Source organism: Ranitomeya imitator, chromosome 3 (genome assembly GCF_032444005.1).
Source record: "Ranitomeya imitator isolate aRanImi1 chromosome 3, aRanImi1.pri, whole genome shotgun sequence".
NCBI classification, from domain to species: Eukaryota; Metazoa; Chordata; class Amphibia; order Anura; family Dendrobatidae; genus Ranitomeya; species Ranitomeya imitator.
The window spans coordinates 16,001,154-16,028,753 of record NC_091284.1 but is presented as its reverse complement, the minus strand read 5'-3'; the positions used below and the strand labels follow the sequence as shown (position 1 = coordinate 16,028,753).

At 43.6% G+C, this 27,600-nt stretch overlaps 1 protein-coding gene across 2 annotated transcripts in view; it reads right to left on the bottom strand.

Annotated features, from left to right (window-relative positions):
• The window catches only part of GRAMD1C (GRAM domain containing 1C), a 147,740-nt gene that overhangs the window by 76,389 nt on the left and 43,751 nt on the right, over positions 1-27,600 (bottom strand). For both annotated transcript variants that reach the window (XM_069760544.1, XM_069760543.1), the window contains 4 exons: positions 25,472-25,556; positions 23,107-23,210; positions 21,481-21,576; positions 17,761-17,841 (listed from right to left, as the gene is read on the bottom strand). In XM_069760544.1, the coding sequence (XP_069616645.1) occupies positions 17,761-17,841; positions 21,481-21,576; positions 23,107-23,210; positions 25,472-25,556 (366 nt within the window). The remainder of the gene's footprint in view (positions 1-17,760; positions 17,842-21,480; positions 21,577-23,106; positions 23,211-25,471; positions 25,557-27,600) is intronic.

Here is a 27,600-nt window from a genome sequence, read left to right as displayed (position 1 = left end):
TACTATTCATGCTGCATAGGCCGCATCAATAGTAAAAAGGTGGTCACACAGGGTTAATAGCAGCGTTAACCAAGTGCGTTACACCGCGGTCAACGCTGCCATTAACCCTGTGTGAGCGCTGACCGAAGGGGAGTATGCGGACTCCGGGCACTGACTGCGGGGAGGAAGGAGCGGCCATTTTTTTCCGGACTGTGGCCGTCGTTGATTGGTCGCGGCAGCTATGACAGGCAGCTGCCGAGACCAATCAGCAAATGAATAACTGTGACAGAAGGACAGACAGACGGAAGTGACCCTTAGACAATTATATAGTAGATGTGTGATATGGTGGTTATATAATACATGTGATATGGGGGATTGTATAATATGGGGGGTTATATGGGGGTATATAAAGTGTGATACAGGGGGTATATAATACCTATGTGATATGGGGTTATATAATACATGTGTGATATTGGGGATTGTATAATAAGGGGGTATATAACGTGTGATACAGGGGTATATAATACCTACTGTATGTGATATGGGGGTTATATAATACATGTGTGACATAGGGGGTTATATAACACGTGTGTGATTGGGGGTTAAATAATGCATGTGATATGGGGGATTGTATAATGCATGTGATATGGGAGTATATAACGTGTGATACAGGGGGTATATAATACCTGGGTGATATGGGCAGCTATATAACACATGTGTAATTTGGGAGGTTATATAATACATGTGATATGGGGGATTGTATAATATGGGGGGGGGGGGTGATATGGGGAGTATATAATTCCTGTGTGATATGGGGGCTATACAATACAAGTGTGATATGGGGGTTATATAATACAAGTGTGATATGGGGTTACAGTAATACCTTGTAATATGGGGGTTATATAATACATGTGTGATATTGGGTTATGCCTGTGAGTCCTGCTCACCCCCTACTCATATAGAAAGCTTGTGAGTCCTGCAGGATGGCAGCACGGTGGTGCAGTGGTTCGCACAGCAGCCTTGCAGCGCTGGAGTCCTGGGTTCTAATCCCACCAAGGACAACATCTGCAAAGAGTTTGTATGTTCTCTCCGTGTTTGCGTGGATTTCCTCCGGTTTCCTCCCACATTCCAAAGACATACTGATAGGGAATTTAGATTGTGAGCCCCATCAGGGACAGTGATGATAATGTGTGCAAACTGTAAAGCGCTGCGGAATATGTTAGCCCTATATAAAAATAAAGATTCTTGCCCCCTACTCTTATAGAAAGCCTGAGAGTCCTGCTTCCCCACCTACTCATATAGAAAGCCTGTGAGTCCTGCTTCTCCCCTACTCATATAAAAAGCCTGTGAGTCCTGCTTCTCCTCCTACACATATAGAAAGCCTGTGAGTTCTGCATCTCCTCCTACTCATATAGAAAGCCTGTGATTCCTGCTTCTCCCACCTACTCTTATAGAAAGCCTGTGAGTCCTGCATCTCCCCTACTCATATAGAAAACCTGTGAGTCCTGCTTCTCCTCCTACTCATATAGAAAGCCTGTGAGTCCTGCTTCTCCCACCTGCTCATATAGAAAGCCTGTGAGTCCTGCTTCTCCCCTACTCATATAGAAAGCCTGTGAGTCCTGCTTCTCCCACCTACTCTTATAGAAAGCCTGTGAGTCCTGCTTCTCCCCTATTCATACAGAAAGCCTGTGAGTTCTGCATCTCCCCTACTCATATAGAAAGCCTGTGAGTCCTGCTTCTCCCCTACTCATATAGAAAGCCTGTGAGTCCTGCTTCTCCCCTACTCATATAGAAAGCCTGTGAGTCCTGCTTCTCCCACCTACTCTTATAGAAAGCCTGTGAGCCCTGCTTCTCCCACCTGCTCTTATAGAAAGCATGCGAGTCCTGCTTCTCCCACCTACTCTTATAGAAAGCATGTGAGTTCTGATTCTCCCACCTACTCTTATAGAAAGCCTGTGAGTCCTGCTTCCCCACCTACTCTTATAGAAAGCCTGTGAATCCTGCTTCTCCCACCTATTCTTACAGAAAGCCTGTGAGTCCTGCTTCTCACACCTATTCTTACAGAAAGCCTGTGAGTCCTGCTTCTCACACCTATTTATAGAAAGCCTGAGAGTCCTGCTTCCCCACCTACTCATATAGAAAGCCCGTGAGTCCTGCTTACCGCTTACTCATATAGAAAACCCGTGAGTCCTGCTTCTCCCACCTACTCTTATAGAAAGCCTGTGAGTCCTGCTTCCCCACCTACTCTTACAGAAAGCCTGTGAGTCCTGCTTCCCCACCTACTCTTATAGAAAGCCTGTGAATCCTGCTTCTCCCACCTACTCTTATAGAAAGCCTGTGAGTCCTGCTTCTCCCACCTATTCGTACAGAAAGCCTGTGAGTCCTGCTTCTCACACCTACTTATAGAAAGCCTGTGAGTCCTGCTTCTCCCACCTACTCTTATAGAAAGCCTGTGTATTCTGCTTCTCCCACCTACTCTTATAGAAAGCCTGTGAGTCCTGCTTCTCACGCCTACTTATAGAAAGCCTGTGAGTCCTGCTTCTACCACTTACTCTTATAGAAAGCCTGTGAGTCCTGCTTCTCCCTCCTATTCTTACAGAAAGCCTGTGAGTCCTGCTTTTCACACCTACTTATAGAAAGCCTGAGAGTCCTGCTTCCCCACCTACTCATATATAAAGCCCGTGAGTCCTGCTTCTCACACCTACTTATAGAAAGCCTGTGAGTCCTGCTTCTACCACCTACTCTTATAGAAAGCCTGTGTGTTCTGCTTCTCCCACCTACTCTTATAGCAAGCCTGCGAATCCTGCTTCTCCCACCTACTCTTATAGAGAGCCTGTGAATCCTGCTTCTCCCACCTACTCTTATAGAAAGCCTGTGAGTCCTGCTTCTCCCTCCTATTCTTACAGAAAGCCTGTGAGTCCTGCTTCTCACACCTACTTATAGAAAGCCTGAGAGTCCTGCTTCCCCACCTACTCATATAGAAAGCCCGTGAGTCCTGCTTACCGCTTACTCATATAGAAAACCCGTGAGTCCGGCTTCCCCCCTGCAGAGAGCCTGTGAGTCCTGCTCGCCCCCTACTCTTATAGAAAGCTTGTGAGTCCTGCTCCCCCTTTACTCTTATAGAAAGCCTGTGAGTCCCGCTTACCCCCTACTCATACAGAAAACCTGTGAGTCCTGCTTCCCCCACTCCCACAGAAAGTCTGTGAGTCCTGCTCACCCCCTACTCATAGAGAAAGCCTGTGAGTCATGCTTCCCCACCTACTCATGTGGAAAGCCTGTGAGTCCTGCTTCCCCAGCTACTCATGTGGAAAGCCTGTGAGTCCTGCTTCCCCACTGTCAGGAAATAGTAAAGTTCTGACTATTTCAATTACAGCTCAGCTACAGTTTCCTGTGCCTGCGTGTGTAATCCTAAACCCCTCATTTCCCCCTCCTTCAGGAATGTTTATGGCTTGGTGCTGCGAAAACCAGACTCTGTGTAGAACTCCTCAATCCCCCCTCCCACCTGATACTGGCTAAAACTGGTACAGCAAGCATGGGATTATATTGTTCTTTTAAGGTTATGTATATTGGCACCAATCCGGGCTAGAGATATAACGATTATACATTCCGGATGACCACTGAGAGATATATAGCTCGCTGCAATTGCTAGGAGCTAAACTCAATGAGTGCAAGGAAGGGGTTTCTCTGTAAGCGGGTCATGTAACTACACCGTGTTTACACTTAAAAGAATCCCCCCGACGTGGTGCACATCCTGATCATTGTGTAGTTCGTATACGAGGTTCATACAGCAAGCTATGTATAAAAATGGTTTGTCACAGCTCTAAGAAAGGGGAGGATTCAGCCCCTGAGTTAGGTCACCACAGGGGGAGTGCCTTGGTTTTGAGGTGGGAGATAACTGAGTGGGACATCAGTCTTCCAGTGTCTTTTGTCTGGGGTCTAGCTGCAAGACAGGTGTGATGCATCTAGATGTGTCGTCCATCCCCCACAGCACACGGTCAGCCATGAGATGAAATGATCTGAACGCCATGTAAGTGTTCTCTTTAACTTTAATCCCCTTTTATTTGTAATTGTATTGTACATACGATACTTGTCTTCTTTATAATATCTTTTTATACTTCTGTAAACACTGCCTACCTTTTTTGGAATAAAATATATAAAATCACTAGCTTTGTCTCTCCTTGCTCTATAATAAACTGTCAAGTCCTCTGAGGTGAATTACTCAACTAATCTGGGTTGGCTCTGGACCCGTTAATAATTAAGAAATCAGAGCTGGTGGCAGCGGATTTGTCCTGTGCATTTGGGAGTGTTTGTAGCGACTGGCAGCATTGATAATTATTGTTCCCACATGAGTGGGAGTAGGTATATCGCCCTCACTGCAGTGTGCACATTAGCCAGTACAAAGTAAGGCAGCCTTTCTGGCGACTAATTACCCTAGGTGCAGTACCTAATCTGACCAGAGGGTAAGGAGGGGCGCCAGAGAGCTGCACGCTCCAAACCGGTACTGGGAAGTGGGATATAGATAAATCCCCTTCAGAAAGAACCAGGGGCAACCAAACAAACCCGGTTCATGACAAATTGGTGTGAGGGGTGGGGATGATGAAAGTATCCTCCCTGTGAACCGTGACACCCACCTACTCATATAGAAAGCCTGTGAGTCTTGCTCGCCCCCTACCAATATAGAAAGCCTGTGAGTTCTGCTTCCCCACCTACTCGTATAGAAAGCCTGTGAGTCCTGCTTCTCCTCTATTCATATAGAAAGCCTGTGAGTCCTGCTTACCGCCTACTCGTATAGAAAGCCTGTGAGTCCTGCTTCTCCTCTATTCATATAGAAAGCCTGTGAGTCCTGCTTACCGCCTACTCGTATAGAAAGCCTGTGAATCCTGCTTGCCCCCTACTCTTATAGAAAGCTTGAGAGTCCTGCTTCTCCCCTACTTACAGTTAGGTCCATATATATTTGAACAGAGACAACATTTTTCTAATTTTGGTTATAGACATTACCACAATGAATTTTAAACAAAACAATTCAGATGCAGTTGAAGTTCAGACTTTCAGCTTTCATTTGAGGGTATCCACATTAACCCCTTTCTGACATCGGACGTACTATCCCGTCGAGGTGGGGTGGGCCCCTATGACCACGGACGGGATAGTACGTCCAGTGCGATCGGCGGCGCTCACGGGGGGAGCGCGGCCGATCGCGGCTGGGTGTCAGCTGCCTATCGCAGCTGACATCCGGCACTATGTGCCAGGAGCGGTCACAGACCGCCCCCGGCACATTAACCCCTGGCACACCGCGATCAAAGATGATCGCGATGTGCCGGCGGTGCAGGGAAGCATCGCGCAGGGAGGGGGCTCCCTGCGGGCTTCCCTGAGCCCCCCGCAGCAACGCGATGTGATCGCGTTGCTGCGAGGGTCTTACCTCCCTCCCTGCCTGCTCCAGACCCGGATCCAAGATGGCCGCGGATCCGGGTCCTGCAGGGAGGGAGGTGGCTTCACAGCGCCTGCTCAGAGCAGGCACTGTGAAGCCTGCACCGCTCTAAGTGAGATCAGTGATCTGACAGAGTGCTGTGCACACTGTCAGATCACCGATCTGTGATGTCCCCCCCTGGGACAAAGTAAAAAAGTAAAAAAAAATTTTTCCAAATGTGTAAAAAAAAAATAAAAAAAAATATTCCTAAATAATGAAAAAAAAAAAATATTATTCCCATAAATACATTTCTTTATCTAAATAAATAAATAAAAAAAAACAATAAAAGTACATATATTTAGTATCGCCGCGTCCGTAACGGCCCGACCTATAAAACTGGCCCACTAGTTAACCCCTTCAGTAAACACCGTAAAAAAAATTAAAAAAAAAGAGGCAAAAAACAACGCTTTATTATCATACCGCCGAACAAAAAGTGGAATAACACGCGATCAAAAGGACAGATAGAAATAACCATGGTACCGCTAAAAGCGACATCTTGTCCCGCAAAAAACGAGCTGCCATACAGCATCATCAGCAAAAAAATAAACAAGTTATAGTCCCGAGAATAAAGCGATGCAAAAATAATTATTTTTTCTATAAAATAGTTTTTATCGTATAAAAGCGCCAAAACATTAAAAAATGACATAAATGAGGTGTCGCTGTAATCGTACTGACCCGAAGAATAAAACTGCTTTATCAATTTTACTAAATGCAGAATGGTATAAACGCCTCCCCCAAAAGAAATTCATGAATAGCTGGTTTTTGGTCATTCTGCCTCACAAAAATCGGAATAAAAAGCGATCAAAAAATGTCACGTGCCCGAAAATGTTACCAATAAAAACGGCAACTCGTCCCGCAAAAAACAAGACCTCACATGACTCTGTGGACCAAAATATGGAAAAATTATAGCTCTCAAAATGTGGTAACGCAAAAAATATTTTTTGCAATAAAAAGCGTCTTTCAGTGTGTGACGGCTGCCAATCATAAAAATCCGCTAAAAAACCCACTATAAAAGTAAATCAAACCCCCCTTCATCACCCCCTTAGTTAGGGAAAAATTAAAAAAATGTATTTATTTCCATTTTTCCATTAGGGCTAGGGTTAGGGCTAGGGCTAGGGTTAGGGCTAGGGTTAGGGCTAGGGTTAGGGCTAGGGTTAGGGCTAGGGTTAGGGCTAGGGTTAGGGCTAGGGCTACAGTTTGGGTTGGGGCTAAAGTTACAGTTAGGGTTTAGATTACATTTACAGTTGGGAATAGGGTTGGGATTAGGGTTAGGGGTGTGTCAGGGTTAGAGGTGTGGTTAGGGTTACCATTGGAATTAGGGTTAGGGGCGTGTTTGGATTAGGGTTTCAGTTATAATTGGGGGGTTTCCACTGTTTAGGCACATCAGGGGCTCTCCAAACGCGACATGGCGTCCGATCTCAATTCCAGCCAATTCTGCGTTGAAAAAGTAAAACAGTGCTTCTTCCCTTCCAAGCTCTCCCGTGTGCCCAAACAGGGGTTTATCCCAACACATGGGGTATCAGCGTACTCAGGACAAATAGGACAACAACTGTTGGGGTCCAATTTCTCCTATTACCCTTGGGAAAATACAAAACTGGGGGCTAAAAAATAATTTGTGTGGGAAAAAAAAAGATTTTTTATTTTTACGGCTCTGCGTTATAAACTGTAGTGAAACACTTGGGGGTTCAAAGTTCTCACAACACATCTAGATAAGTTCATTGAGGGGTCTAGTTTCCAATATGGGGTCACTTGTGGGGGGTTTCTACTGTTTAGGTACATTAGGGGTTCTGCAAACGCAATGTGACGCCTGCAGGCCATTCCATCTAAGTCTGCATTCCAAATGGCACTCCTTCCCTTCCGAGCCCTCCCATGCGCCCAAACGGTGGTTTCCCCCAACATATGGGGTATCAGCGTACTCAGGACAAATTGGACAACTTTTGGGGTCGAATTTCTCCTCTTACCCTTGGGAAAATACAAAACTGGGGGCTAAAAAATTATTTTTGTGGGAAAAAATTTTTGTTTTATTTTTACGGCTCTCCATTATAAACTTCTGTGAAGCACTTGGTGGGTCAAAGCGCTCACCACACATCTAGATAAGTTCCTTAGGGGGTCTACTTTCCAAAATGGTGTCACTTGTGGGGGGTTTCTACTGTTTAGGTACATTAGGGGCTCTGCAAACGCAACATGGCGTCTCATCTCAATTCCTGTCAATTTTGCATTGAAAAGTCAAACGGCGCTCCTTCCTTTCCGAGCTCTCCCATCCGCCCAAACAGTGGTTTACCCCCACATATGGGGTATCAGCGTACTCAGGACAAATTGTACAACAACTTTTGGGGTCCAATTTCTTCTCTTACCCTTGGGAAAATAAAAAATTGTGGGCGAAAAGATAATTTTTGTGAAAAAATATGATTTTTTATTTTTACGGTTCTACATTATAAACTTCTGTGAAGCACTTGGTGGGTCAAAGTGCTCACCAAACCTCTAGATAAGTTCCTTAGGGGGTCTACTTTCCAAAATGATGTCACTTGTGGGGGGTTTCAATGTTTAGGCACATCAGGGGCTCTCCAAACGAAACATGGCGTCCCATCTCAATTCCAGTCAATTTTGCATTGAAAAGTCAAATGGCGCTCCTTCGCTTCCGAGCTGTGCCATGCGCCCAAACAGTGGTTTACCCCCACATGTGGGCTATTGGCGTACTCAGGACAAATTGTACAACAATGTTTGGGGTCCATTTTCTCCTGTTACCCTTGGTAAAATAAAACAAATTGGAGCTGAATTAAATTTTTTGTGAAACAAAAGTTAAATGTTCATTTTTATTTAAACATTCAAAAAATTCCTGTGAAGCACCAGAAGGGTTAATAAACTTCTTGAATGTGGTATTGAGCACCTTGAGGGGTGTAGTTTTTAGAATGGTGTCACACTTGGGTATTTTCTATCATATAGACCCCTCAAAATGACTTCAAATGAGATGTGGTCCCTAAAAAAAATGGTGTTGTAGAAATGAGAAATTGCTGGTCAACTTTTCACCCTTATAACTCCCTAACAAAAAAAAAATTTTGGTTCCAAAAAGTTTGCATCTCGGCTTTGGGAAAATGTCCGCCGCGATCTCTTCTGCGCACGCGCGGCATCCCGCGGCCATTTTCCTGAAGCCCCGTGCAGCAGAGCACTCCATCTGCGCACGCGCGGCCCCAGGAAGATGGCCGCCCCCACCGATGACAGGGGGTAACAGCGCAGATCGCGCGCTGCTTCTTCACGTGCGCGCAGTGGATTCGTCACTGCGACATGCGCACACCACTACGCCACCAATGGGAAGCTGGGGAAGAAAAGAGCGATGTCACCACGCCCACCTGACCTGACCTGCCTGATTGACAGGCGAAAACGGCGACTTTGGTAATGTATTTCTCAGCATAGGTGGGGGATCAGGGTACACTACATACACTATAGTAACGCACAGCGCAGGCCCTATTTAACAGTATTTATATCTCAATCTGAAAAAACGGGGTGACAGGTTCCCTTTTTAGGGGATTAATGATGTTTATCGAAATTTCTTGGATCGATTTGTTGTTGTTTATCTCGATGACATTCTTATATTTTCAGATACCCTTGAGGAGCATCGCAGACATGTCCAGTTAGTCCTGGAACGTCTACTGGAAAACCATCTCGAAAAATGGGAATTCGAACAAACCAGAACTCAATTTCTGTGATATATCATCTCCCCAGAAGGTGTGAGCATGGATCCCAGTAAGACCAGAGCGGTAGTTGACTGGCCTACCCCAAGAAATCTAATATATAAAGCTGAATGTATGTGTGTATGTCCGGGATTAGCATCTGCACCGTCGCAGCTACAGCCACAAAATTTTGCACAGTCACACGTCTGGACCCCGAGAGCGTCATAGGCTATATTGTGAGGTGAAATTTTAACCCCGCGCGTTCCAATTCACCAAACAATTTTGCCCCTATCTACATAATGGGGAAAAAAGTGAAAGGAAAAGTGTTAGAGGCGTCACAGCTACAGCCACAAAATTTTGCACAGTCACACGTCTGGACCCTGAGAGCATCATAGGCTATGTTGTGAGGCGAAATTTTAACCCCGCGCTTTCCAATTCACCAAACAATTTTGCCCCTATCTACATAATGGAGAAAAGTGAAAGGAAAAGTGTTGGAGGCAAATTGTCAGCTGCCAGATGTGAACAAGGGGGACTTAAAGAGTGAGAGCGATGGCGCCAAAGAGTATATACCGTACAGTTGCTAAGGTGGGGCCCCGACATGGGATACTCACCACACACGGGGATATGAACACACACACAAAATGCGCCACACACTACCACGTGCTTGAACACATATACCACCCTCAGCACACATTTCACCACACATACACCAACCTCGCCACATAAAAGTCGAAACACAAAAGTCGCCGCTCAAAACTCACCACGCGCAAAACTCGCCACATGCAAAAACTAGGCTCAAGCAAAACTCGCCACAAGTGCAAAACTCACCTCATGGAAAACTCGCCACACGCAAAACTTGCACACGCGGAAAAATTGCCACATGCACAAAAGTTGCAACACATGCAAAAGTTGCCTCACACAAAACTTGTACATACTCAAAAGGCACCACACATAAAACTCGCCACGCGCAAAACTTGCCATGCGCAAAACTTGCTGCACACAACTTGCTACACTAACCTGTCACATGCAACTCGACACACAAAAAGTTGCTACACGCATGTTGCCACACAAAACTCATCTCACAAAAGTCGCTACATGCATGTCGCCACACGCAACTCAACACACACAACTTGACAAACGAAACTCGCCCTAAAACACACACAAGTCTGGTATCCTTCAAAAATAAAAATCTGATTAATAAGCAGACAAACTACAAGAGCAACAAATGTACCATATAGGAAATACAGCAGCTGTCAGTCACATGACCTGTCTATTATGTGTATGTGTGAACTAATATATACTGCCAGGGGGGAGGGCTTCCTGTTGGCTGGGGATTTATCAGGCTGCCAATTTAGCTTACAAATACTGAGGTAAAAATACTGAGCAAATAACGTGTGAACGAGGTCTTATACAGGAGGAGATGACACACAGGTATATACTATATACAGGGGAGATGACACACAGATATATAATATATACAGGAGAGATGACACACAAGTATATACTATATAGAGGAGGAGATGACATACAGGTACATACTATATACAGGAGGAGATGACATACAGGTATATACTATATACAGGAGGAGATGACACACAGGTATATACTATATACAGGAGCAGATGACCTACAGGTATATACTATATACAGGAGGAGATGACATACAGGTATATGCTATATATAGAAGATGACATACAGGTATATACTATACACAGGAGGAGATGACACACAGATATATACTATATACAGGGGAGATGACACACAGGTATATACTATGTACAGGAGGAGATGACATATAGGTATATACTATATATAGAAGGAGATGACATACAGGTATATACTATATATAGGAGGAGATGACATACAGGTATATACTATATACAGTAGGAGATGACACACAGCAGGTATATACTATATACCCACTATCATCATTGGTGATTTCAATGTCCCCATTGACACTTTCACCTCAGCTACCTCTAAACTTTTATCACTGACTGCCTCCTTTGGCCTCACTCAATGGTCCTCTGAGGCCACTCACAAAGATGGCCACACGCTGGACCTCATCTTCACCCGCCTCTGCTCCCTTACTAATCTCACTAACACACCCCTCCCCCTGTCTGACCACAACCTACTGACATTCTCGTCCCTCTCCTATCCTAGTGTGCAACCCCCACTCCACAAACTCACTCACCCTCGCAGAAATCTCAAACATCTCAACTTACAATCACTCTCTGAGTCCCTTCTTCCTCTCACAGACATAGCTTCCCTTCATGACACAGATGCTGCTGCCACTTTTTATAACACCACAATAACAACAACACTCGATTCGGCCGCCCCACTCATGCATAGTAAAACTCGTACAATTAACAGGCAGCCCTGGCTGACCAGCCTGACCAAAGAATTGAGACGGGCTTCCAGGATTGCTGAGCGGAGATGGAAGCGATCCCACTCTGCCGACCACTTCACTGCATACAAGCAGTCCCTCGCCAGCTTCAAGTCTGCGCTCACTGCCGCAAAACAAACTTACTTCTCATCCCTCATATCCTCCCTGTCTCACAACCCTAAACAGCTTTTCAACACTTTCAATTCTCTACTCCGTCCCCCCGCACCTCCTCCCTCCCCCCTCATTTCTGCTGATGACTTCGCCTCTTTCTTTAAACAGAAGATCAATACGATCAGAGAAAGCTTTGGCCCACAGCGCCCACTGCCCCTCTTAGCTGCTCAACCCTGCTCCTCCAAAACCAGCTTCTCCACCATGACAGAAGATCAGCTCTCCACCCTCCTGTCAAGATCACACCTCACCACCTGCACGCTTGACCCGCTCCCATCCCACCTCATCCCTAACCTTTCCACGGTCTTCATCCCAACCCTAACACACCTCTTCAACCTCTCACTCACAACAGGTGTCTTTCCCTCATCCTTCAAGCATGCCAAGATCACACCCATCCTCAAAAAGCCCTCTCTCGACCCATCCTCTGTGTCTAGCTATCGCCCAATATCTCTTCTCCCTTATGCCTCCAAATTGCTGGAGCAACACGTCCATCTTGAACTGTCCTCCCACTTCTCCTCCTGCTCCCTCTTTGATCGGTTACAATCAGGCTTCCGTTCCCATCACTCAACTGAAACTGCCCTAACTAAAGTCACCAATGACCTACTAACTGCCAGGAGAAAGCGACACTACTCTGTCCTCCTTCTCCTGGACTTGTCTTCTGCCTTTGACACTGTTGACCACTCCCTTTTGCTACAAATCTTCTCATCCCTTGGCATCACAGACTTGGCCCTTTCCTGGATCTCGTCATATCTGACAGACCGAACATTCAGTGTCTCCCTCCCCCACACCACCTCCTCACTTCGCCCCTTGTCAGTCGGTGTTCCTCAAGGCTCTGTTCTAGGACCCCTACTCTTCTCCATCTACACTTTCGGCCTGGGACAGCTCATAGAATCCCACGGTATGCAGTACCATCTCTACGCCGACGACACGCAGATCTACCTCTCCGGACCTGACCTCTCCTCCTTGCTTACCAAAATCCCGCACTGTCTGTCTGCCATTTCAGCCTTCTTTTCTGCTCGCTTTCTACAACTGAACATGGACAAAACAGAATTCATCATCTTTCCCCCATCTCACTCTACCCCTCCACCACATCTATCCATCAATGTCAATGGCTGCTCACTATCCCCAGTCCCACACGCCCGGTGCCTCGGGGTGATCCTCGACTCTGCCCTCTCTTTCAAGCCACATATCCAAGCCCTTGCCTCCTCCTGTCGTCTCAAACTCAAAAATATTTCCCGGATCCGTGCTTTCCTTGACCGCAACACTGCAAAAACGCTAGTGCATGCCCTTATCATCTCCCGCCTCGACTACTGCAACCTCCTACTCTCTGGACTCCCCTCTAGCACTCTGGCACCACTCCAATCCATCCTACACTCTGCTGCCCGACTAATCCACCTGTCCCCCCGCTATTCCCCAGCCTCTCCCTTGTGTCAAGCCCTTCACTGGCTTCCTATCGCCCAGAGACTCCAGTTCAAAACCCTCACACTGACATACAAAGCCATCCACAACCTGTCTCCTCCATACATCTGTGACATGGTCTCCCGGTACCTACCTACACGCGACCTCCGATCCTCCCAAGACCTCCTTCTCTACTCCCCTCTCATCTCTTCTTCCCATAACCGCATCCAAGACTTCTCCCGTGCTTCCCCCATACTCTGGAACTCTCTACCCCAACACATCAGACTTGCGCCTACCATAGAAACCTTCAAAAAGAACCTGAAGACTCATCTCTTCCGACAAGCCTACAGCCTGCAGTGATCCTCAACCTACTGAACAGCCGCACAGCCAGCTCTTCCCTCTCCTAGTGTATCCTCACCCACCCCCTGCAGACTGTGAGCCCTCGCGGGCAGGGTCCTCCCTCCTTATGTACTCGTGTGCCTTGTTATCTGCTCATGTTTAATGTAATTGTCTATATTTGCCCCGTATTCACATGTAAAGCGCCATGGAATAAATGGCGCTATAAAAATGTATAATAATAAAATAATATACAGGGGAGATGACATACAGGTATATACTATATACAGGAGATGACATACAGGTGTATACTATATATAAGGGAGATGACAAACATGTATATACTGAGGTGAAAATGAGAGCTGTGAGGTGAAAATGAAAAGGTGTGAGTGCAAAATGAGAGGAGTGAGGGAAAATAGTGGAGTGATCGGAAAATGACGGATGTGAGGTCGAAATGACAAGTGTTAGGGGGGAATGAGAGGAGTGAGGGAGAAAATGAGAGATGTGATTGGGAAAATGAGAGGCGTGATGGGAAAATAGGAGAAGTGAGGCGCTATAACTAACCACAGATATTTACTATGCCCAGGCAACGCCGGGCTCTTCAGCTAGTACTGTATAAAAGACGTTCAGCGCTTTATTGGATTTGCAAATTTCTACAGAAGATTCATTCAAAACTTTTCAAAAATAACTTTACCAATTACTTCACTCGCAAAGAAAACCAAAATCTTTTGACCACAAAATATTTAGAATTTATCCGTACAGCTAAGAGGTTGTCCACAAGGCAAGCACGTTGGGCCTTATTTTTGTTCTTATCAGCCTGGTTGACGAAATGGCACGGCTGATGTTCTGTCCAGGATATCTGCTGAACCTGGACCTCAGGAGAGGTCCAACACTGACTGAACCGTTCTACGTCCAAAAACCTTTTGGGGAATACTGGACTCCAAAGAATTTTTTTCCCATGATTAAAGAGGGATACCAAACTGACTTCTTTCTTATCCATCCTTCTGAAGACATTGATCTTTCTTTTAAGGAGGGATCCTGGATGCAGAACCACCAAACACTGTATATGTCCCTGAATCTGCTCGACTTGAAGTCCTCAAACTTGTCCACGATTCTAAATAATGAAAACTCAATAACTACTACTTCGGTCTTTTTGGTGGCCTAATTGTAGGAAGGATGTGAGAAAATGTGTTTCCTATTGTTGAACATGTGCATGGAATAAGACGCCACGATCTTCTCCTCTGGGACTTCTTCATCCTCTTCCAGTTCCATCTAGGCCTTGAGGATCAATCTCAATGGATTTTATGGTGGACCTTCCTCCATCTGAAGAAATGACTGTTATCCTTGTGACGGATCGGCTCACAAAGATGGCCGATTTTATTCCAACTAAAGGTATTCCTACCGCTGAAGAAACCGCAGAATTAGTGGTCAAAGAGGTATTCAGACTGCATGGAATTCCTGACAATGTAACTTCTGATAGAGGTGTTCAGTTTACATCGAGATTGTGGAAAACCTTCTGTACAGCGTTAGGAGGTACAGTCAGTTTGTCTCCTGCCTTCCACCCACAATCCAATGACCAGACTGAAAGAAATAACCAGACCCTTGAACAATACCTGCGCTGTTTTATTTATTACCTACAGGATGACTGGGTGGATTATCTACCAACAGCAGAATTTGCATATAATGACTCCAAGCACAGTTCTACATCACAAAGTCCATTTTTGGCTAACCATGACTTGCATCCAGTATTTATTTCTAATCTTCCATTTAATACCTCGGTTCCTGCTGTTACTGACAGACTAAGGCTACGTTCACACTAGCGTTGTGCGCCGCTGCGTCGGTGACGCGACGCACAACGCACTGAAAAACGCACGCAAAAACGCTGCGTTTTTCGACGCGTGCGTCGTTTTTTGACGAAAATCGGACGCAAGAAAAATGCAACTTGTTGCGTTTTCTTGGTCCGACGCTAGCGTCAAAAAAGACGCACGTGTCGGAAAAAGCAACAAGCAAAAACGCATGCGTCCCCCATGTTAAACATAGGGGCGCATGACGCGTGCGTCGCCGCTGCGTCGCCCGACGCTAGCGCGACGCACACTAGCCGAACGCTAGTGTGAACGTAGCCTTACAGAGTTGCAGAAACCTCAAAAAGAACTATGGAGATGTTACAAAAGGCCAAAGAAGATTATAAAGAAACAGCAGATAAATGTCGTAAAGCCCCTCGTACCCTTCAGGTCGGTGACAAGGTTTGGCTTTCTACAAAAAATCTGAATACAAACGTACCGTCTTCTAACTTGGGTCAAAAATTCACAGGACCTTTCCAAATTTCTGCAAAAATTAACCCAGTTGCTTTCCGTTTAAAACTTCCTAACAGCCTGAAGATTCCCCCTGTGTTCCATGTGTCATTCCATGAAGAACTCAGCCACCTCCTCCACCAGAAAAAGTCCATGGTGAAGAAAAGTACATCGTGGATGAAATTCTGGTCTCTAGAAGATGTAGAGGGAGACTACAATATTTGGTGCAATGGAGGGTGTTACAGACCAGAAGACAATGTATGGGAACCATAGGGCAACATCCATGCACCCAGGCTTACAAGAGCTTTTCATCTTCATCAAGAGAAGCCAGCACCTGAGATATCAAGAGGCCATCCTGGAAGGAGGGGAGTACTGTACAGATCCGAACCCAGCAGCTCCTGAGCACCAGACGGCAGCTCTTCCCTAAGCTATTCAGCTCACTGGACTGTTCCGTGCTAACCCAAATACTTGTACCTATGTTGTTTCTGATGGTCTCCACCCTGAGTTCCTGATTGGCTCCACAGAGATTGAACACCCTATTTAAACCTGGCATAGCACTCCCTTTCTTGTGAGATTATTGAGCTACCAACCTCTAGTCATGCTCCCTCTCACCTGCTGCTTATCCTCAAGATACTACTTTGCTGTTCCTGTGCACTGACTCCTGGCTATCCCTGACTATCACTGCTTTCCCTAGTGGTTACAATATCACTGTTCCAAACCAGGTCAGTCCATAACAGTTGTTCCAGCCCAGGATGCTCGGACTACATCCCACAATTTTTGGCATTTGTTGGCTTTGCCTCAGAAACGTCATTTTTAATGTCTCCCAACAAGTGTTCTATCAATCAGAATAAGGCCTGGGGATCGGGCCAGCGGCTCCATAACCTCAATTATTTGTCATGGATCCAAGATTTTGCTTGTTTACTGCTGTGTTTAGGGTTGTTGTCTTGGTGAAACACCCATTTCAAGGGCATATCCTCTTCAGAGTAATGCAACATGACCTTTTCAAGTATTGTAATATCTGCAGACTGGTCCATGATCCCTGTCGTGCGGTAAATAGACCGGCAACATAGTAAGAGAAACCTGCCTGTATCATAATGCTTCACCACCATGCTTCACTGTGTGCAGAGTGTTCTGTGGCTTGAATGCAGACTTTGACGAACTGTCTGTGGCCCTTGGACCCAAAAGAACCATTTTGACTTTCATCAGTCCACCGAATGTTTCTCCAATACTTTTTAGGGCCAGTTGATGTGTTCTTTGATACATTGTGTCTGCTTCAGTATATGGCTTACAGTTCAGGGACTTCTTACTAAGAGATTAGCGCCACACAGACATCTTCTGTCCCAGTCCTCCCAGGTAACGTGACACTGTCTGTGATCATCCTGGAGCCGATCATCGGCTGAGCCTTTGCCATTCTGGCCATTCTTCCGTCCATTAGAATGGTCGTCTTCCGCATTCTTCCACATCTCTCTGGTTTTGGTTTTCCATTATATAACATTGGAGATCATTGTAGCTGAACGGCCAATCATTGTCTGCACTTCTGTATAAGTTTTATTTAATTTAATTGATCTCCACACTGATATTATTGTGATCACCGCCTGTCAATCAATTTTTCTAATACAGGGACTCAGAAGCCTGTAGATCATGAGTAGAGGTGCTCTTATCTACTGCACCGACTGGTAAATTGTGGTGATAGAATTTATACCAAAAACAGGGATTACTCTGGTCAGTCATATTGGATGGCCGGTATTTTAAACACTACTGTAGAAAGCCTATGGGTCCGGCTTCCCCACCTACTCATATAGAAAGCCTGTGAGTCCTTTGTGAGCAGTGATATGTTTCTATTCTCTATGATGGATGGGGTGTTAACTTATTTCACTTCAGCTTTATAAACAAGGTGCTTTATTGTAATCATCTATCAGGAGATACTAGTGTTGATTTACAGCAACAGAATAAAAATCTCCAAACCCCCCAAAAAACATATTAATAATGGGAAAACATAAAGCAACTGTAAGAATCAACTCGAAATAATGCAAGGATTTTATGGACAATATTAAACTAACAGAACAGACTTACCTTATCCAGGAGAACATTCTGCCACATACGGAACATGTTTAGGAAACTTCTGTCTCTTGCAGCAAATGATGTGAAAAAAAACTGAGAAGTGATATATAGACATCATTATCCGCTTCACATCCAATGTGCAATATACAATGTACATATATCTACTATAATACTGCCCCTATGTACAAATATCTACTATAATACTGCCCCTATGTACAAATATCTACTATAAAATACTATAATATAACTACTATAATACTGCCCCTATGTACAAGAATATAACTACTACAATACTGCCCCCTATGTACTATAACTACTATAATGCTGCCCCTATGTGCAAGAATATAACTACTATAATACTGCCCCTATGTACTATAATATAACTACTATAATACTGCTCTAATGTACAAGAACATAACTACTATAATACTGCTCCTATGTACAAGAATATAACTACTATAATACTGCCCCCTATGTACTATAACTGCTATAATACTGCCCCTATGTAGAAGAATATAACTACTATAATACTGCTCCTATGTACAAGAATATAGCTACTATAATACTGCCCCCTATGTACTATAATATAACTACTATAATACTGCCCCTATGTACAAGAATATAACTACTATAATACTGCTCCTATGTACAAGAATATAACTACTATAATACTGCTCCTATGTACAAGAATATAACTACTATAATACTGCTCCTATGTACAAGAATATAACTACTATAATACTGCCCCTATGTACAAGAATATAACTACTATAATACTGCTCCTATGTACAAGAATATAACTACTATAATACTGCTCCTATGTACAAGAATATAACTACTATAATACTGCCCCTATATACAAGAATATAACTACTATAATACTGCTCCTATGTGCAAGAAAATAACTACTATAATACTGCCCCTATATACAAGAATATAACTACTATAATACTGCTCCTATGTACAAGAATATAACTACCATAAAACTGCCCCTATGTACAAGAATATAACTACTATAATACTGCTCCTATGTACAAGAATATAAATACTATAATACTGCTCCTATGTACAAGAATATAACTACTATAAAACTGCCCCTAAGTACAAGAATATAACTACTATAATACTGCCTCCTATGTACAAGAATATAACTACTATAATACTGCCCCCTATGTACAAGAATATAACTACTATAATACTGCCCCTATGTACAAGAATATAACTACTATAATACTGCTCCTATGTACAAGAATATAACTACTATAATACTGCTCCTATGTACAAGAATATAACTACTATAATACTGCCCCTATGTACAAGAATATAACTGATATAATACTGCCCCTATGTACAAGAATATAAATACTATAATACTGCTCCTATGTACAAGAATATAACTACTATAATACTGCCCCTATGTACAAGAATATATCTACTATAATACTGCTCCTATGTACAAGAATATAACTACTATAATACTGCTCCTATGTACAAGAATATAACTACTATAATACTGTGCGTATGTACAAGAATATAACTACTATAATACTGCCCTTATGTACAAGAATATAACTACTATAATACTGCCCCCTATGTACAAGAATATAACTACTATAATACTGCCCTTATGTACAAGAATATAACTACTATAATACTGCCCTTATGTACAAGAATATAACTACTATAATACTGCCCCTATGTACAAGAATATAACTACTATAATACTGCTCCTATGTACAAGAATATAACTACTATAAAACTGCCCCTATGTACAAGAATATAACTACTATAATACTGCTCCTATTTACAAGAATATAAATACTATAATACTGCTCCTATGTACAAGAATATAACTACTATAATACTGCCCTTATGTACAAGAATATAACTACTATAATACTGCCCCTATGTACAAGAATATATCTACTATAATACTGCCCCTATGTACAAGAATATAACTACTATAATACTGCTCCTATGTACAAGAATATAACTACTATAATACTGCCCCTATGTACAAGAATATATCTACTATAATACTGCTCCTATGTACAAGAATATAACTACTATAATACTGCCCCCTATGTACAAGAATATAACTACTATAATACTGCCCTTATGTACAAGAATATAACTACTATAATACTGCCCTTATGTACAAGAATATAACTACTATAATACTGCCCTTATGTACAAGAATATAACTACTATAATACTGCCCCTATGTACAAGAATATAACTACTATAATACTGCTCCTATCTACAAGAATATAACTACTATAATACTGCTCCTGTGTACAAGAATATAACTACTATAATACTACCCCTGTGTACAAGAATATAACTACTATAATACTACCCCTATGTACAAGAATATAACTACTATAATACTGCCCCTATGTACAAGAATATAAATACTATAATACTGCCCTTATGTACAAGAATATAACTACTATAATACTGCTCCTATGTACATGAATATAACTGCTATAATACTGCCCCTATGTACAAGAATATAACTACTATAATACTACCCTTATGTACAAGAATATAACTACTATAATACTGCCCCTATGTACAAGAATATAACTACTATAATACTGCCCCTATGTACAAGAATATAACTACTATAATACTGCTCCTATATACAAGAATATAACTACTATAATACTGCCCCTATGTACAAGAATATAACTACTATAATACTGCCCCTATGTACAAGAATATAACTACTATAATACTGCCCCTATGTACAAGAATATAACTACTATAATACTGCCCCTATATACAAGAATATAACTACTATAATACTGCCCCTATGTACAAGAATATAACTACTATAATACTGCCCCTATGTACAAGAATATAACTACTGTAATGCTGCCCCTATGTACAAGAATATAACTACTATAATACTGCTCCTATGTACAAGAATATAACTACTATAATACTGCTCCTATGTACAAGAATATAACTACTATAATACTGCCCCTATGTACAAGAATATAACTACTATAATACTGCTCCTATATACAAGAATATAACTACTATAATACTGCCCCTATGTACAAGAATATAACTACTATAATACTGCCCCTATGTACAAGAATATAACTACTGTAATGCTGCCCCTATGTACAAGAATATAACTACTATAATACTGCTCCTATGTACAAGAATATAACTACTATAATACTGCTCCTATGTACAAGAATATAACTACTATAATGCTGCCCCTATGTACAAGAATATAACTACTATAATACTGCTCCTATGTACAAGATTATAACTACTATAATACTGCCCCTATGTACAAGAATATAACTACTATAATACTGCCCCAATGTACAAGAATATAACTACTATAATACTGCCCCTATGTACAAGAATATAACTACTATAATACTGCCCCTATGTACAAGAATATAACTACTATAATACTGCCCCTATGTACAAGAATATAACTACTATAATACTGCTCCTATGTACAAGAATATAACTACTATAATGCTGCTCCTATGTACAAGAATATAACTACTATAATACTGCCCCTATGTACAAGAATATAACTACTATAATACTGCCCCCTATGTACAAGAATATAACTACTATAATACTGCCCCCTATGTACAAGAATATAACTACTATAATACTGCCCCCTATGTACAAGAATATAACTACTATAATACTGCCCCTACGTACACTCGTGCAGTGCAGAATTGCGGGCGTTACCTTCTCGTTCTCGGTGCTGATCTGGATGGCATTGGGGATGAGACGAGCCGTTTTCTCTTTGGTCATGGAGGTGACCTCTCGGAGCAGTATACATATCTACAGGGAGACTTTTTTCAGTGTCAGGATAACACCAGTGAACTAACTGTATACACAGAAAAACTGCTGCAAAGTTGCTAATGCAACATTGACTCTAAATAAAGCCCCTCCTCAGTGATCTGTGGGGGAGACCAGGAACAAGTGTTCAGTTTCTTTAGAGCTCCCCCATAGGACAACACAGGTATTGCACAGTTTTTTTTTTATTACCATATATACTTGAGTATAAGCCAAGATTTTCAGCCCATTTTTTTAAGCTGAAAGTGCCCCTCTTGGATTATACTCGAGTCATTGTCCCAGGGGTCGGAGGGGGAGCTGCAGGAGTGGTGGCTGTCACATCATACTAACCCTCCCGGCGCGTCTCTGCACGTCCCTGCAGCTTGTTCCTGTGTTCAGCGGTCACATGGTACCGTTCATTAAAGTAATGAATATGGCGTTGCGCGCATACTCATTAGTTTTATGAGCGGTACCATGTGACCGCTGAATATAGGAACAAGCTGCCGGAGCAGGGACTTGCAGAGAGACCGCACCAGGATGAGGTGAGTAGGATGGCGGAGGGTGAGCCATGCGATATTCACCTGTCCCCGTTCCACCGCCGCGCTGTGTCTTCCGCGTCCTCTGGCTGTGATGATCAGGTCAGAGGGAACGATGACGTGGTTAGCGTGCGCCCGCTGCATGAACAGTCACTGCAGAGAGCCGGAAGACACAGCGACGGTGGAACGGGGACAGGTGAATATCGCAAGTGCCGGGGGCCTGAGCCCCCATAGCGCGCCGGTGTCCCCGCCTGCTGAGGACACCGGCATCAGACCCCCAGCGACGAGAGGTGAGCATGCCATTTTTTTTCCTTCTTTTTTTTATCACAGCAGCAGCATATGGGCATATTATGCTATGGAGCATCTTATGGGGCTATTATTAACCTTTATGGAGCATTATAAGGGGCATATTATGCTATGGAGCATCTTATGGGGCTATTATTAACCTTTATGGAGCATTATAAGGGGCATATTATTCTATGGAGCATCTTATGGGGCCAATCATGAACTGTATGGAGCATTATATGGGGCTCCTGATTCAATTTGGATATTCAAAAACATTTAACCTATTGATGTCTCAATTAATTTTACTTTTATTGGTATCTATTTTTATTTTTTTAATTTACCAGTAGCTGCTGCATTTCCCACCCCTAGGCTTATACTCGAGTCAATAAGTTTTCCCAGTTTTTTTGTGGCAAAATTAGGGGGTCGGCTTATACTTGGGTCGGCTCATATATATGGTAAATAAGCTCTATAATGAATGGACGTGCCCGGACCACCAGAGATAGAACTTTGTAGACTTTTGCTAATAGATGGAAGTGGAATAGAGGAACCATCCAAAATGCCCCTTTTTATCCCACGCCTTTAGACCCCCATTGACCCTGGTGTGGCCATTATACACATTGCAGCGGACCTGTGGGGGCACTGTGCTTCCTTCTTGGGGTGGCCGTTCTCGCCCCACACAACCTTTGAACATTGGTCACATGGGTGCGGTTTTTACCGAAGTTTCCCATCCGAAGATATTGCTATGAAAACAGATCCAGTTCTCACAGAGGTAGAGACGTCCTTGGAGCAGGATGTCCTTCTGAAGGGCACAGGCGTAATCTGGAAATAAAAGGGCAGAGTTTATATCCACAGAGGTGACCAGTGTGATCCGCACCTCGTCCTCACACCTCTGCCCTAGGGGGGCGCTATGGAACACTGTAACCTAGAGACTCAGGGGGCTGCCGCCCCAGCCACGTACGGAGAGGTTATGGGGGAAGCTATCCAGCCATTATAAGTGTTATTCAGTATAACTCCGGTCATTATTAGTCTATGCACCATTATATATGTACACACTTCACAGCACCATCATACATGTGCACAGGTCACTGCACCATCATACATGTGCACAGGTCACTGCACCATCATACATGTGCACAGGTCACTGCACCATCATACATGTGCACAGGTCACTGCACCATCATACATGTGCACAGGTCACTGCACCATCATACATGTGCACAGGTCACTGCACCATCATACATGTGCACAGGTCACTGCACCATCATACATGTGCACAGGTCACTGCACCATCATACATGTGGACAGGTCACTGCACCATCATACATGTGCACAGGTCACTGCACCATCATACATGTGCACAGGTCACTGCACCATCATACATGTGCACAGGTCACTGCATCATCATACATGTGCACAGGTCACTGCATCATCATACATGTGCACAGGTCACTGCACCATCATACATGTGGACAGGTCACTGCACCATCATACATGTACACAGGTCACTGCACCATCATACATGTGCACAGGTCACTGCACCATCATACATGTGCACAGGTCACTGCACCATCATACATGTGCACAGGTCACTGCATCATCATACATGTGGACAGGTCACTGCACCATCATACATGTGCACAGGTCACTGCACCATCATACATGTGGACAGGTCACTGCACCTTCATACATGTGCACAGGTCACTGCACCATCATACATGTGCACAGGTCACTGCACCATCATACATGTGCACAGGTCACTGCACCATCATACATGTGGACAGGTCACTGCACCATCATACATGTGGACAGGTCACTGCACCTTAATACATGTGGACAGGTCACTGCACCATCATACATGTGCACAGGTCACTGCACCATCATACATGTGCACAGGTCTCTGTACCATCATACATGTGGACAGGTCACTGCACCATCATACATGTGCACAGGTCACTGCACCATCATACATGTGAACAGGTCACTGCACCATCATACATGTGGACAGGTCACTGCACCATCATACATGTGCACAGGTCTCTGTACCATTATACATGTACACAGGTCACTGCACCATCATACATGTGCACAGGTCTCTGCACCATCATAAATGTGCACAGGTCTCTGTACCATCATACATGTACACAGGTCACTGCACCATCATACATGTGCACAGGTCTCTGCACCATCATAAATGTGCACAGGTCTCTGTACCATCATACATGTACACAGGTCACTGCACCATCATACATGTACACAGGTCACTGCACCATCATACATGTGCACAGGTCTCTGCACCATCATAAATGTGCACAGGTCTCTGTACCATCATACATGTACACAGGTCACTGCACCATCATACATGTACACAGGTCACTGCACCATCATAAATGTGCACAGGTCTCTGTACCATCATACATGTGCACAGGTCACTGCACCATCATAAATGTGCACAGGTCTCTGTACCATCATACATGTACACAGGTCACTGCACCATCATACATGTGGACAGGTCACTGCACCATCATACATGTACACAGGTCACTGCACCATCATACATGTGCACAGGTCACTGCACCATCATACATGTGCACAGGTCTCTGCACCATCATAAATGTGCTCAGGTCTCTGTACCATCATACATGTACACAGGTCACTGCACCATCATACATGTGGACAGGTCACTGCACCATCATACATGTGGACAGGTCACTGCACCATCATACATGTGCACAGGTCACTGCACCATCATACATGTGCACAGGTCACTGCACCACCATAAATGTGCACAGGTCTCTGTACCATCATACATGTACACAGGTCACTGCACCTTCATACATGTGGACAGGTCACTGCACCATCATACATGTGGTAGGTCACTGCACCATCATACATGTACACAGGTCACTGCACCATCATACATGTGCACAGGTCTCTATATTATCATACATGTACACAGGTCACTGCACCATCATACATGTGCACAGGTCACTGCACCATCATACATTTACATCGGCTTTTACCCAGAGCATCATACATGTACACATGACCATCATACATATGTGGTCGCAGGTCTCGCTCACCTACTATGAGTTTCTCGCTCTCTGGTAAGTCCTTGAACAGTCGGCGAAACTCTTCACTCCTCTGCTTGTAGGTAGAGCTGGAGACCTGGGGGAGATGACAGATCTACAGTCACCGGTGATTTCCACAGCGGGCGATCAGTCAGGACCCCACAAGGTACAAGGTGATGGGGTGACAGCTTCCTACCCAGGAGACCCCATTATTCTGTATATTACTCTGAGTGTACACAAGAATGTTTCCATTCACTGACAGCAAGCAGTCATCTTGAAAATGAGCAATTTCCACAAAAATGGGCTGATTGCTAAATGCCAGGTGTTATAGAGAAAAATTAAAATCCATAAGACCTCTCCAGAAGGGAGGAAAAGCTGACACTTCAAACTCCTTTTGAAGAAGGTCTCACATTGAACATTTTGGGAAGGGGAAGAGAGACTAACTAAAACAACCATTGAAGCAGAGATCTCCTGTAGTGGCCAGGGAATTAAACAGGAAATATTTTCCCAGATACCAAAATGAGATCTGTTTATGAAGAGGAGGAGAACTATAGTTCTCCAGGAAAGAGCTTCCTATGATGAAAGAAAACTGAGCAACTGCAGCTAGAGAGCCCAACTCCAGTGTCCAGTTGGGAATATTGGGGTTTGAATTGATTCGATAATCATGAGAGATATATTTTCGGAGTCGTAGGGAAGCGACATCCTTGATGTATTCACTCCTATCACTCTGGGGTCACTAAAACATCTCCAACTTAATAACAGTCCGATACATGATGGTATACAGGTTATGTTTGATCTCTATGTTAAGGTAAAATTGTAATATGACAATATCTAACGCCTGGGACCTTCAGGGGCGAAGATATGATGTAAGTTGGGGATCTCATAAAATTCTAACCGGCCCAGCACATTCCACAAACAGCCCCCATGTGAGGTCATCAAAGGGAAGTATGTGGCATAGCATTGACCTAATAAAAATGAAAGATTGGGTCTCTGTCTTTGTCTGTCCTTGGAAGACATAATTTGCCTTATGTTAGCACCATTTTCCCAATCGGAGTGCTTCCCTCCTTTAAGCTCTGAGCCATTTCCATGACATCAGGGTTAGTAGTATTCTTTCGTTATTTATTTTTATTGTATACAATTGTATACATCGTATTGTTTTGCTCTCATTTTGGAACATCTTTGTATATTTTTTATAAACATTTCCTATCTTTCTAGATTAAATATATAAAATATAATAGCTCTGTTCCTCTTACTCTCTAAACCGCACCCCTGAAGCCATACGCTACCTGGGCATCCAATCAGCCTGTATAAACAATTGTTGGTGGTGGTTTCTTTTCTTTGTGTCTTTGTGGAGTTGTCAGTGACCTGCCAGGGGTGTATTATATATACATCAGGCGTCCATGTAACACATGATCACACCAAGTCTTGCAAAGCAAAAATAGCAAGTGGATATTATCCCCCTACGTCCAAATTCCCCAATAGGGCAGAAGATCAGGAACTGTCCACGTAGAAGAGCATCAGTGCTAAACAAGACAGGACAACGCCACCCGAAGGTGGATTTATGTATTACGCCACATACTTATCTTGTAGGTTTATGGAGTTGGTGATCAGATACCGCTCATAAAGGAAATACTCCAGCCATACAGGTATAATATGGAACGCTGTGTGTGCAATGCTGGACCGCGGACAGTGAATAATAGTGAATGTCTGGGGTGGATACGAGGCAGTAACAGATGAGAAGCCGATGTGTTGTATCTGCTGTTATATGACACGCGATGTTTTATACTATGTTGTGAGTATATATCGTGTTGTGATGCATCTGTGATGTGAGGTGTGCAACACTACGTTTTGCAGGGCTAGCATACCAGGTCAGGGGACCACTGACTAGCAGGAGTGATGGCAGCAGTTATAGAAGAAGAAAGTCAGGGCACGCAGAGCATCGCAGCTATGATAGCAATGTGGAAGGAGACAAAGAGCATCGCAGCTATGATAGAAAGGTGTCAGGGCAGGCAGAGCATCGCAGCTATAATAGAAAGGTTTAAGGACATTCAGATCAGAGCATCACAGCTAGGACATAAATGAGTCAGGCACGCAGAGTATTGCAACTATGATAGAAAGGTGTAAGGAGATGCAGAGTATTG